The sequence below is a fragment of the Ziziphus jujuba genome, chromosome 7, assembly GCF_031755915.1.
Source record: "Ziziphus jujuba cultivar Dongzao chromosome 7, ASM3175591v1".
In the NCBI taxonomy this organism is placed as follows: Eukaryota; Viridiplantae; Streptophyta; class Magnoliopsida; order Rosales; family Rhamnaceae; genus Ziziphus; species Ziziphus jujuba.
In genome coordinates, this window is record NC_083385.1 from 27,318,687 (window position 1) to 27,333,174 (window position 14,488).

The 14,488-nt window shown below is 33.1% G+C and overlaps 1 protein-coding gene across 1 annotated transcript; it reads right to left on the reverse strand.

The window, feature by feature from the left end:
* Positions 1–1,226: 1,226 nt before the first annotated feature.
* Positions 1,227–13,627, reverse strand: LOC107425667 (protein CHROMATIN REMODELING 24). Its single transcript, XM_016035685.4, has 22 exons — positions 13,394–13,627; positions 13,110–13,268; positions 12,060–12,961; positions 11,822–11,952; positions 11,674–11,728; positions 11,149–11,277; positions 9,814–9,921; positions 9,661–9,716; positions 9,497–9,587; positions 8,157–8,294; positions 7,977–8,054; positions 5,578–5,787; positions 5,408–5,479; positions 4,953–5,033; positions 4,755–4,873; positions 4,117–4,228; positions 3,752–3,820; positions 3,528–3,622; positions 2,746–2,871; positions 2,291–2,353; positions 2,048–2,180; positions 1,227–1,805 (listed from the first exon to the last, which is right to left on the reverse strand). Exons 1-22 carry the CDS (start codon positions 13,503–13,505, stop codon positions 1,650–1,652), a joined length of 3,195 nt encoding a protein of 1,064 aa, XP_015891171.3. The 5' UTR covers positions 13,506–13,627; the 3' UTR covers positions 1,227–1,649.
* Positions 13,628–14,488: the final 861 nt, after the last annotated feature.

Here is a 14,488-nt window from a genome sequence, read left to right on the forward strand (position 1 = left end):
AACCTTGTTGAGGTTGATAAAATTTACATTTTTATAATTGTTATTTTTTTTTTTGCTTAAAAATAAAAATAAAAAATGTCTCCTATAGACATCAATCAAGCTGTAGCCCAATATAGGGCAATAATGTAGCATACAATCACAAGGGAATAACAAAGTTTGTCAAGAGTCGAACCACAACTCCAAACCTTCAAGTGTTATGGTATAAAAGCCTCTTCCGCTGAGCAAACTCCCTAGGTAACAATTAGCAGAAAAATTATTTACAATAATGCTTACCCTAAATGATCATCTATAAAACATGACCAAAAAGATATCTATATACATATATATATATATATAATCAATTGTCACATTAGGATAATATGGTAGTTTCCATTTTATGTTTTCCTGCATTATATCAAATGTTAGAATTTAAAATTCAAAAATAATAAAATATACACAATACTAAAACCCCTATTTAGGAAAAGTGGATTTTATAAAGATTCGATAATTAGTAAATATAATTTTAAATTTTAATATTTCATATAATCCAAAGATTGAAAAAGAAAGTACTGATGTTTGTTTTAACATTAAAGATTTAGATTTTAAATCTGGCCATATGTCTATATATTATGTATAGGTATCCAATGCCAAATGGATCATGGCCAGGTGTGAATCAACATCTTGTAGAGCATCGCTTGGTAATAAGAAATTTATAAGATGTATGTGTTGGTTTTAATAACGGTAAAGGAAGCAACGTTCATCATATGTAATAATAAAATAAAGGCAGACTCAGGTATGGCCTAATTGTTTAAACATTTTTACTATCTTTCAATTATTATCATAATTTTTAATTTATTGTTTTCATGTGCAGCTAACCTTCCCCAAACGATGCTTTCAACATCTGAACCACTGTATGCCATACAAGGTCTCTAACTGTAAGAGAGCAATACACAATCTATTATAACTTCAATTTTTAGGCATAATTTTCTATGAACATGATATATATGAGTACAGGTTTAGGCACGTAGCTTCTTGATGACATCAAAACTTGTGTTTATCAAAATTTGGTTTTACAAAATTAGATTGCCCAAATTAGCACCATTAGTAAAGATGGCCATTCTGAAGTGAGTAGGTTATATCACTTAAACTATCATCATGTGGAATGGGAAGTATTTTTTTCCCCCCCTACAAAATGTTGGTCTTTTATTGTGTGGAATAGAAGAGTGGCATAGGAAAAAAGGTTCACAAATCACAACTTTTGCTGATGATAAATTTGCAATATATATGTATTACAACTTCCAATTACAATTCTTGACTAACATTATCAAGATTTTCATCCCCGTGAACAGAACCCACCCATAAATCATAAACAATTCAATTCTAAATCAAACAGTTATTCAATTCTTTCCTACATAACAAAATGAAGATTTTTCATCCCATATAGCATATACTGACTAATAAAAGAAAGTCCCTTGGCTCTCTACGAAATGTAAAGATTCCAAAGATGGCAAATCTTGCCAATTAGACAGCCAAAACAAAATTAAAGGTGAACTCCGATAATCCACCTTATACAAACCTTGCCAATTTTGTATTTTCATATTTACAAAATCATGAAGGGACCTATAATGCTCTTCCTTTACTCATTTTTATTGTTCAGCAAAACAAAAAAACTATACTTTCAGAACTCTTTCAATTTCACCTGTAATATCATCCAAATCAATGACTTTATTTTCTTTTGCCATCTTAGTTCTATAAAGCTCAGCATTTAGTTCTTCAATTTGCTTTTGGATCTTCACTCCCTTATCTGGTAATCTTGAAACCATGGCCTGATTTAATAAACAGAAAATGAGAATATTGCATGAAAGACTACCAGATTATAAGTGAACATATTTTTACTAATATAAAAACATATGTTAAAATTTGAGCAGAGTGAATTGACACAGAATTAAACATTATGGAGTTCCAAACCGAGAATATATCCCCTGTTTCCTTTAACCGGCCATGAAATGGACAATTCTTGCACTTCCAATTGAAAGTTGCTAAAGAAACTAATAATTGAAAGGTATACCTTATTTGCAAGAGTTATAGATAGCCGATTGATTCTTTCTTTAATCTCTGACTCAGTTAATTTACCAACACTATCTGGGGATGTAACTTTCTTCTCTGATTTTACATCCTTTGGCTTGAAAGCATACTCCGCTCTGTCATTAGTATAAAGCAAGCTCTCAGCAGAGGCAATAGATAGTATTCTTTAACAAAGACACAAAATTAGACAAAGGCCAAAAAACAAAATGATGCTCGGAGTGCTTACCCATTAACACTCTGTTCAACTGCATAACTTGATGAAGTACCATAGAAGGTAGCCCTGGGTTTCCTGTACCCAAAATAAATATATTAAATGAGAGCAAACAATAGATGCCTCACTGCATATCTAAGAAACTGAGACTACATATATAATGACATAACCATAGTAATGCAACTATTAAATGTCAGTATTCCGATTGATTAAATTGATATGATTTGATATATAAAATGTTTTATGAATTCACATTGTTTGAAATGATTACTAGACAGCTTAGCTAAATTGCCAGCTCTGATAGCATGCATAGCATCAAAGACTATGTTTAACTAAAATAATTTCGCCCTTGTGGTACAGCTGATAAAACATGAAAACAATAATAGACAAGGACAATGGTACAGCTGATAAAATTAGTACTGAAAAATGCTTCACCACAAAAGGGGCCGGAAAAGATAAATTGGATTTACCTAATCACTTCCTCATCATCCTGCACATGTACAGGTGCTGTCTTGGAGAAGAGTAGACTGTGATGACTTACTCCTGCTATTCCAAGGCTTTGCAAGAATTTTATATGGGATTTTAAGGATTCGTCCCTATGGCAGACAGGACAATTTTAAAAATAGTAAGAAATACAAAAAAATTGAGTGGAATTTAGGCCATAGAAGAGATGATTGTAAAAATACAGTGCAATTTTGTAAGTCAATGAACCACAAGTAATTTTCAATTATAATGCACATACATGAAAAAAGGACATCACCGTGGCAGAAAAAAATTAATTATAAGTTCTAACAATGATGTCATTTAAAACATCCATTGCTTCTACAAGATCCAGAACTTGGATATTTTTCCTTCACCAATTCATACTACAAGTATGATGTAGAATACATTAAAAATGAATGCATGGATAAAACAATTTTTCCATAACTTCAAAATGAAAACAAAAAAAATAAAATAAAATTCTATCAATCCCTATGTCCACCAAGTGTTAAGAGACCTTAAATTTTATTCAGTAATTATAATTAGTGCACAACAAGCAAGTAGCAAAATACTGCATGTTTTCATATAGATAACAAAATTTAGAAGTTACAATCTGATTCTGAAAATACAATATATAAACACCAGTGCATACCACGCATTACACCTGCCCAAGTCATTGACACAGCTAGGGAGAGATTTTACTATTCTCCTGTTATTTAATGAGGATAATATAATAACAATTTATGACTTTAAGAAGCTAAAGATTACATACATCAAGTACTGGCAATCATGCTCCTCATACAATTGCTGTTGAGTAAGGGATACATCAAAACCCTGTGCCGGAATACTGAAAAGGTCCCGTAGATCCTGAAATGATTTTGTTACAATAGTCAGCATTCTCATTAGAACAGCATACCTGGCGATCTGGGGAGGAAAAGGCAAAAAAAAAAAAAAAAAAGAAAAAAAAAAAGGTTGTATCATTGCTTAATATTTTACCTGTTGGCTAAAATATCGGATTTGTTCTTTCTGCTCAGTTGCTGTTTTAAACAAACCCCCTTTGAATACCTAAGTCATTCATTATGAGCAGTTAAAACCAATACAGTATGGTCCATGCCTCATCAAAGAATAAGTATTCAACCATACGTTCAACGAATAAATAAACATGAAACAAACAGATAAGTGATCCAACTATCACAGCATACCAGAAAAAAACTTTATACAAGTAAGATCCCATGTCATGTGACATGTAGATACATAAACCATTCAAGCTGTATAACGGAGGTCTCAGAAGCTCATTATGGCAATTCTTGATACTATATTATAACATATAAGATACAAAACCCAGAAAGAAATCCATTAACCTGTTTTCTATAGATTTTCTCCTCAACAGTTCCACTTGTCATTAACCTATATACAAGAACATCCTTCGTTTGTCCAATCCTATATGCACGATCGACACTTTGATTATCCGTACTGTAAAAAAAAAAAAAAAAAAAAGGAAAACCAAAGTTAATAAAAGTTGAAGCAGAAGTTGCACCATTATTGGTAATTAAGAAACAGTGAAAAGTTAACAACATTTAGAAATCCATTTTCTTGTGCATGACAAATAGTTCTAAAGGACAATGCAGAGACTTTACAAAGAATCACAAAACACCATAAACATTAAAAAACAAGGATGAAAATCAAATAAGACTATAAATGGTTTATGGCATAAGTACTGTCCAAATAATATACATAAGAAACTGTAGAGCGTATTTTTTATAATCATACTTATAACTATAGTTGGAATTAACTTTTTGTAACTTTAGTTGGAATTAGCTTTATGATGGAAAAGAGTGAAATAGAAAAGACAGCAAAAGTATTGCATTGTAATCATTCAAGTGCAATTTTATAGACACCTAGTGTTGCCAATCTTTGGTCTAGTAATGGATATCAACTCTAAGATCCAAATAATCTTATAAGAACAATAAATCTAATGAAAGATCAAAAGGGTACCTACCTTGGATTCCATGCAGGATCAACCACAATTACACGATCTGCTCTAGTAAGCGTGAGGCCCAGACCACCAACTTGAGAGGTTAAGAGGAATATGGAAGCGCCAATACCATCTTGGAAATCCTATGGACGGGAAAATTTGGATTATAAATAATACAGGTAAACAAAAGAACCTTCCAGTTCAAGTTTTTAGAACGCTTACATTAACAATCTTCAATCTGTCACTAGCTTTTGTGGTACCATCAATGCGTAAGAACTCATAGGCATTGGATACTATAGAATCCTATAAATAAGCCATTCAGAAGTCATTAAGTTGCCTACATTATGCTTTAAGAAATACTATTTTAATTAAAACATTCAAGAAATATCAAGAAGAATTTATCCACTTTAACATTATTTAGTATGTAATATCATAATGATTGCAGATAATTTCCTCACAAAATGTAAAGTGAGCATATAAAAAACCAATTATCTTTCACTACATCACATACAAGTTTGAACATCAAAATCTATTATATTTATACACTAATTGGTCAACCTTAAAATGTACTTATTTACATATTAGAGAGAGAGGAAAAGAGAGAGAGAGAGAGAGAGAGAGAGAGAGAGAGAGAGAGTTTAAAATGTACTTCAGAATCAAACAAAATAAGAACTGACCTGAATGAGATTCAGCATCTTGCGAGTTTGAGAAAAGATAAGAATACTATGCCCCTTTGGAATTAAGTCATCCTTCATAAAGAAGGTTAAGAATAATGACATACCACAATAAGAACAAAGCAACATAACATAAATTAAGAATATCAAATAATTAAACGTAGCATCCCTACCAATAACGACATTATGAAAGATATTTTGCATGAAACAGTTTCATGATTTTCCTCCAATTCATCTTTCTCAGCAACATCTGCTATGTGCATTGCTAATCTCTCTGCTACATAAACATCTTCTTGCTGTAGCATTGAATCCATCCCTTCTAGTACATCTTCAGCAGCTCGCTTTGTCAATAGAAGTGGATGATCACATATTTTCTTCAAGATCTGCTTTGTGTCAAACAATGATTGATCATTATCTACTTCAAAAAAATGTGAACCTTAACATCCATTTTCTTCCTTTCAATATCCAAAACAGAAAACATGGAATGATCAAGGCAGTGAATTCCTTTGACTTCCAACTAAAATTCCAACAAACTTTTTACCCTAGTGTGTTGACCTAATTTAATTTGCATATTATCTCAGCAACATCTGCTATGTTACTTCCATTTAGATGGTGGATATTCACTTGGAGCGAATTAGAGGACCCCTCCAAACCATTGAACGAGATGGAGGAGTTCAGATTCGAACTCACGGTGCTTTCCCCTGACGCCACTGAGTCCTTGTTAGTCACACCAGTTAAGCTGTCTTCCACAGATTTTGGTTTTCCATAGATAATCCCTAGATCAGATGCACTGTTCACGTGATCACCGTTCACGCAGAGGCACTGTTCATACATGAAGTAACCTGGGATAATAACATTACCCTAGAGCCTTGCATTAGAATTCGAGATCAAGGATTTGGGAGTGCTAAGATATTTCCTTGGCATGGAAGTTGCTCGTTCAAGGAAAGGAATTGTTGTCTCTCAACGAAAATATATCCTTGATCTTTTAAAGGAAACCGGGATGAGTGGTTGTAGACCGGCTGAGACTCCCATGGATCCCAATGTGAAGCTTTGGGAAGAGGGAAGTGTTCCTGTTGATTCTGGTAGATGCCAAAGATTGGTTGGGAAACTAATCTATTTATCCCATACTCGGCCGGATATTGCCTTCTCAGTCAATGTTGTTAGTCAATTCATGCACGCACCTTATGAAGAACACCTTGAGGCTGTCTACCAAATTTTGAGATATTTGAAATCTACTCCTGGAAAAGGTCTATTTTTCAAAAAGACTAATCAAAGAAGTGTTGAGGTATTTACTGATACAGATTGGGCAGGTTCGGTGACTGACAGGAGATCTACTTCAAGGTATTGCACCTTTGATTGGGGAAACTTGGTTACCTGGCGAAGCAAGAAGCAAAATGTTGTTGCCAAAAGTGGCGCAGAGGCTAAGTTTAGAGCAATGACTTGAGATCTGTGAGGTGCTGTGGATATACAGAATCCTCGTAGAACTTAAGAAGATTGTGAAGCTTCCTCTGAAGCTGTATTGCAACAGCAAAGCTGCAATAAGTATTGCTCACAATCCTGTCCAGCATGATAGGACAAAGCACATTGAGATTGATCGACACTTCATCAAGGAGAAACTTGAAGCTGGGACTATTTGCTTGCCATTTGTGCCCTCTAGTCAGCAAACAGCTGACATCTTGACTAAGGGACTTGCAAGACCTAACTATGAACATTTGATAAGCAAGTTGGGCATGATTGACATCTATGCACCAACTTGAGGGGGAGTGTAGGAAAGTTAGGAATCTGATCCCATAGAATCAGGAAATTAGAATTTGAATTAATAGGATATTTCCATTTTTAGGTTTTTCCTTTTTTTCCTCTCTGTTACTATTTCTGCTTCTTAATTCTAGGAACCTTGCCTTGTGCTCTATCCTATTTAAATACTAATGTAATTCATATTATGATATACAATAAAAAGAGAGTTTTTCTTCTCTCTATTTTTTCCTTCATTAGTCAATTCATGGAAATACTAAATTCATTAGGAAGCCAAGGTTAGAGTTTTATAAAAAGGGATTTGTTAAGTTATCATCAATTCTAGAAGCTTAATTTGTAAGCAAACCCAACTATGCATATTAAACTAACAGAATGGAATTCCACCTCACCCCTCACATGTAAGTCCCTCCAACAATAGGACAATAACTAGAATTATTGATGCGGTATAATATCAAATAACACGTGTGGATTAAAAGGATTCATACATATGACTAGTTAAGATTTAGGAACTACTATCATGTTGAGTTGCGATAAATTGCATAAACTTAAACTATTATAAAACAGGCCCAACTATGTATACCAAACTAGTAGCCTAAAGCACACATTAAGCCTAAAGTACACCTTAATCCTTTAAACCCTCAGCCATAAATTGCGTATGAGGACCTCTTTAGATGTTCTACTTCTTTCCTATCAAATTTGGTTCTCTTTTTTCCTATGCAAAACTTCAAAAAAGAATGACACTGAATTCATTACAAGTTTAAAGAGAGAAAATTCTAGAGCTAGAAAGATGAGAAATAAAAAATATAAAGGAAAATTATACCGTAAGTGCAGCCAATGGAGAGCCATCAAAAGCTGAAAGAACCAACTCACTCTTCAAAAAAGCTTCATAAAGTTTTCGCTGCAACGCATAACATATAAGTCTAAAATCTTATATATGCGAACCCAAGATGAAGGGTTCTGTGGAAAATTATAAGGTAGACTAAGATATGGCAGATCAAACCTGACAGCTAGTCAATCTTAGCCACACAATTATCTCACTCTTCTTAGAAAGTTTTGGATTTTTGTCATCAGCATCTTCAGTGAATACTTCATTCTTCAAGCGACGCAAAAAATAAGGTTTAATGCGTTCTCTAAGTCCCTGTCAGAAGAGGTTACCAAGGTCCATTATTAGTGTCGTGGCATGTTTAAAAAAAACTACTAGAGAAAAGAACAAGAACAAGAAGAAGAAAGGGCATATAGAAAATTCCCATCATTGCATACACATAGAGGATTCAAATGTATGCTACCTGATTATCAAACACAGAACAGGACAGTGTCAAGAAGAAAATTCAAAAGATACTGTAATTAGTTACTAACAATGTTTTAGAACCTTATGACATTGACAGCTCAACAGCCATCCAAAAACTCTATAACAGCTGCAATATCATCATTGATAAATATTCGCAATTCTAGAACTCATTACTCTAGAAACCCAATAAAGAGCTGAAAAGAAGTCATAAACAAAAGTAAAGCTGGAATTCCTCTTAGCAAGCCAATAGTAAAACTCTATGAAAATAAAATTGCTATGAATATATTGCTAGTTTTCCATATTATGAGTGAACCAAACACATTGAAATTTTCTACAACTTCAACATTGAAGTTGTGGTGAACAAGAAGTTCGTAACTTCCTATGTCAAATCACAAGACCAAATGGAGATATCTTCATAAGTTTGTAACTCTCTACTTCATTATAAGTTTAAAACTTCCAATATCAAAAACTTTTACACATTTGTAACTTAAGCAAAATCCACCAACATATTTGCCTCAGCTTGAGAGGGAATGTTATTGGTGTTATCTACTATGCTTACTTTTATGCTTATGAAGGACAGGATTTATAGTCTCTTTTCTCTCCTATCTCACTTTTTTTTTTTTTCTGTTACAAACAGAGGTCACAAGCAAGGAAAAAAAAAATACACAGGTTTCAATGAAAGCAATGTCTTATTGATCATAAAGAGTTGCGGTTACCCAAAAAGCAGTAGCGTTTTAAAAAACTTATGACTTTTGCAATTGATGTGCATGCAATTGAATGAATTAAATGATAATCTTCAGCATTTACAATTGTTCAGTAATCATGATTTCTAATAATTATGAAAATTACATTATGCAACTGAGGGGTAGCTATTGCCAAGGCCGGACAAAGGCATAACATGTATTAATTTTCTATTGCAGAAGACTTGAAGAAAAATAAAACTGTAGAAGACCCAATATGAGCATATATATATTGGAAGATAAGATGTATAACATAGGCAAATAACAAATATTGTTTGGAGTACTCGTAACATCTAATAAAAAGATCATTACTTTTGCAGCTTCTGAACCAATACGCTTGTCCCTATCTGAAGCCTTTTTTTCATTTCCACGAAGAATTGCATTCTCAAAGTTTTCTTTGAACCTGAAAACTTCCAAAGTTCATACCACATGAAGCACAAATCTAACTCAAGGCAATGAAGCAGAAAGAGTATTACCATTGTTTGTCACCAAGAAGATCAGGGCAGCAGAAGTTGAATAAAGCCCACAACTCCTAAATCATCAAATAAAAATATCATATGTTAGTCTAGTTATTGTTTTGTATTTATATGTGGAATGAAAAAACACAAAAATTCCAACATACAAAGTACCTTAAGATTGTTCTGTATAGGTGTACCACTGATGATGATACGATGAGCACTTGGTATTTCAAGCAAACTTTTGGCTCTTTGCGTACTAGGATTCTTTATGAGGTGCCCCTACATTAAAAAGGAATGGCAACTATAAGTTCATATGTCAAACATGTTCTTATAAAAACACAATGGACAATCTGTTGAAATCTTGCAAAGAACAGAATAGGTTCTATACAAACAGGCAACCAACTGCTATATGACTATCAACCGTTTACAAGGGCAAATAAGAATGTACATTTTTAATAATCACATTTATAAGCCCACCAAGGTGATTCTAAGTCTAGCAAGGCAAGACACAAGGAATCACAAGATCGTAAAAAGTAAATAATACTCTTGAACTGTGATTTGAAGACAATATTACCATTCAGTAAAACACATGTTGATTAGTTTGGGGGCCTTATTACAGCAACAAGAGAAGAAAAAAAAGCATTACGTGGTATTTAACAACCAAATTCTTAGTATTGAATACTAAAATTGAAATATGCCAGAGCAAACTTATGGCTAAAATGATTATTCTTGATCACTTACAGCTAAAATTATCAGTATCGTTTAACTATTACCACATACATGGGCAAGTTATTGCATACATCTTTAATAACCACATTTATAAGCTCACCAGGTGATTCAAAGTCCAGTGAGGCAATAAACATGGAATCCCAGGATCGTAAAAGTAAATAATACTATTGGAATATGAATCAAGACAATATTGCTATTCAGCAAAACACATGTTGATTGGCTTTGGGTCCTTATTACAGTATAAAGGGGGGGGAGAGCGAGAGAGAGAGAGAGAGAAGGAAAAAAAAAATAGAACAAATAAGTTATGTTTAACAACCAAGTTCTTAGTATTCAATACTAAAATTGAAAAATGCCAAAACAACTATTTATACTTATGACTGAAATTATTATTATTCATCACTTACCGCTAAAATTATCATTATCATTAAACTATTACCACATACATGCTTATATATGAGTCTAACAAATGGATGGATGAATCAGAGGGGTAGAGAGAAACAAACAAGATCTGACCCATAATATAATGATTAAACATATCTGACAGTACTTCATAAGGTTTAAATAAAGCTAAAATCCCTAGAATAATAAATCGATAAAGCAAAAGTATGGTAGATGCACACACAAATATAGTGAAAAGATGAATGCAGGGGAGGATAGAGAGAAAAAGAACAAAATATAAACTAAATTATTGTCAACAATTAGTAGGAACCCACATTATTCTCCAAGTAAACCAACATATTTGAATTACTCAACTATGCCTAACAAATTTAAACCAACCTCATCAAGTATCATATAATCCCATGTCACGCCGTCCTCATTTTTATCATCATCAAAATAGTAGTCCCCTCGCAAAGATTTTGAGTTATTCCGCACAATATCATAAGTTGTGAGAAGAATGCCTTTGTCCTACAAGTAGATAAAATTAATAATAATAATAATAAAATAAAAATGATTAAAAGACAAAGAAAATGGTACTACAACATTTACTATTTCTGCACTCAAAATTAGATAGTATAAATGTGACAGAATTTGGAAGTGCATCTTCTTCCTATGTATTGGATCAGACAAGTGTTCTAAAATCTTGACTGAATAAATAATTGTTTCCATACTATTCCAACAGTCAACTTCTACCTTCAAGTCCACCATTCAATTTGAATTTTAAGTATATGATGTTTAGCTTATTACGTCTTAATAAATATCTAACATTAGAAATGTCTGAACATAATATAAACTACCAGCCTACTTCTAATCTGATGTTGTAAGCCCACTATGACTGAACAACAAAGAAGACTTATATAGTACCTGAAGTATATATTGAAGCTCATATTGTCGCAGTTTTGCAGAAGTCCCAAAATATCTGCATGAAAGGACAAAATGATAATAACCATTCAATTTCCAAAATGTACATGATCATTTTGATCATATAAGAAACGAGAACAAGCAGTCTTACTCCCTTGTCTTCTCAGATAGACCCACAGCTGATAATTCTTTAAGCCAATGGTCAAGTAATGTTTTTGGGGCCACAATCAGTGCCCTCTTAATCAAACGTGAATGAAACAGTCCAGCTAAAAATCCACAAATCTGCAAGAAGAAACATATCAACTTCCACATCATCCAAAAAAAAAATATATATATATATATATATCTAAAGATATAACCACCCTATAGACTTTCTCTTGTGTCCTTACCTGCATTGTTTTTCCCAAACCCATGTCATCACCTAAGATTCCACCCTTACCCTGACAATGCAAAGACCATAGCCACCTTATGCCATCACGTTGATGAGGATACAACATTGTTGCAATGTCACCGGGCAACTTGTAAGTGTATTTTAGGCCACTCAGAGTTATAGTTTTTTCATCCTCCAAAACAGAATCCTCTGTAAAATTATCCAACACATCGACCTCGCCCAAATCATAGTACTTCTTCAATTTACTGTCCTGCCTCCCCACTTTTTTAACGAATTTTTTTCTATTCAAAACCTTACAATCATCTTCATCATCAACATCTCCACCTCCTCCCCCTCCTTCAGTTCTAGACACAAAAGTATGTCCAACAGATAGTAATTTCTCACCCACCTGTCTGGATTCATCTTTGCCGAATTTCACATCCACAGACTCACTGTCCTCTTCACAATCATCAACCACACATTGAATACTGCCCCCAGCATTCTTAGTCACATCTAATGAAGGATCAGATGATTCAGAGGCAAAAGAGAATGAAGATTCTGCACTCGCATACTCAGGAAATTCAACTTTCTGCTGATCAATTTCTTTACTCTTAACCAAAGTCGAAGAATTACCTTCAGGGTCAGCCTTTTTCATATCCCTCCTCTTCTCAATTGACAGCAACTCTAGCTTTGAGCTCAAATTATCTAGAATATCTCTAATTTCATTCCCACCACCATTATCATCATCACCCTTGTTCAAATTTCGTGTCGGAGCTGGAGGTGAATTGAAATCAGTAATATAGGAGGACTTATCCTCATGAACCACAGCTCTTTCCTCCGTATTACCATTACCATCCCGGGATGAAAGCTTGCAGAGTCGGCGTCTACCCTCTATTTTAACCTTTATGGGCTTTTCTTGCTCTAAAAATCATTGACAAATGTAAAAACAGAGGGAAAAAAAAATGATAACCCAGTAAGAAGAAGTTCAAATAGTTTAGCATATAATTTTGACAGACGCATACAAACAAACGATATGTGGGCGTGAAAAGAGAAACAGAGAAAGGGTTACCAGGAGAAGAATCAAAGTCGGTGATAAATGAAAAATGAGGAAGACTAAGATCAGTGTGACTATTTTCTTTAGACGCAGCTTTGCAGAGTCGGCGTCTTCCTTCGATCTTTACCTTCGTCGGATTTCGATCGTCCCCCATCTCTTCCTCATCTTCCTCCTCTGTACCCAAATCCAATTTACAAAAACAACCCAAAAAATATTTTATCAAAAAAATAATAATAATAATAATTAAATTAAGAACACAAACGCACACAGAGAAAGACAAAGTAGAAAAATGGGGTTACCAGAGGAGGTTTTGAAAGTGGGTTTGGGAGGGGCTGAAAGTTCTTGGAGGAGGCGATAATGGCTGTCGTTTAGGCTCTGTGGCTTCCTGCTGGTGTTGCTCTTCTCCGCCATTTTTGAATGTTCGTCTTCTGCTACAAAGCCCTTCAATTCAAAATTTCAAATTGATTTTAGCAATTTTTGGTTTGGTTTGGTTTCCGAGACATCAGAGAGAGAGAGAGCGTGTATGAGAAAAAGTGAAGAAGTATAATATTATAATAATATTTGCCCATAAAGAAAAATAATAATATAATTACAATAAAATAATTGTTGTTTTCCCGCTCTGTAAAGCGTTTTTTGAAAATTTGGAAATGTATTCATTCTCTCTGTTGTTGAGACAAAATGGGATAAAGTTTATTTTTATTATTATTTTTGGGCAGTAAAATACAATTTTTTTTATAATAAATTCATTTCGATTTTAAATAAATAAAATAAATTAAGGTATAGTGATTTTAAAGATTGAAAATAATAAATAAAGTTGGAGAGATGATGTTTGTTGTATCTGAAATGAGTTTTCATGATTTTAAAATTTTAAAGTACAATGTAAAACATGTTAAAAAAAAAGACAAGAATAATATTTTTGTCAATATTATTTGTCAAAATATTTTATTTGAATATGTCTGTTGCTTATATCAAATTCAAAGAGAAAGAGTATAAAAAAAAAAAGTAATAAATAAAATTACATTTTGGAATAAATAAGGAGCTTCCAAAATTAAAAGGATAAAAATAAGGTACGGACGAAAAGTAATTCAAAAGGTAGTGTAAGAAAAATATTGGTTTTAAGAATTTTTCTACAGGACAATGATGTCAAATTAAAATGCACATAAAATGAAATATATATATATATATATATATATATTGGTTGTAAGAATTATTTGATGAATCCAACATGTTAGGGGTGTTTTAAACATTTAGAACTATGTTTCCAAAAAACCAAAGAAAAAAGAAATAGGGATACTAAAATGTTTAAAGCTATAAATATTGGTAGTTGGTTGGTCCACTATGTTTTTGGACCGTTAATATACAGAAAATTATGTAAAACATTTTCAATGATATGC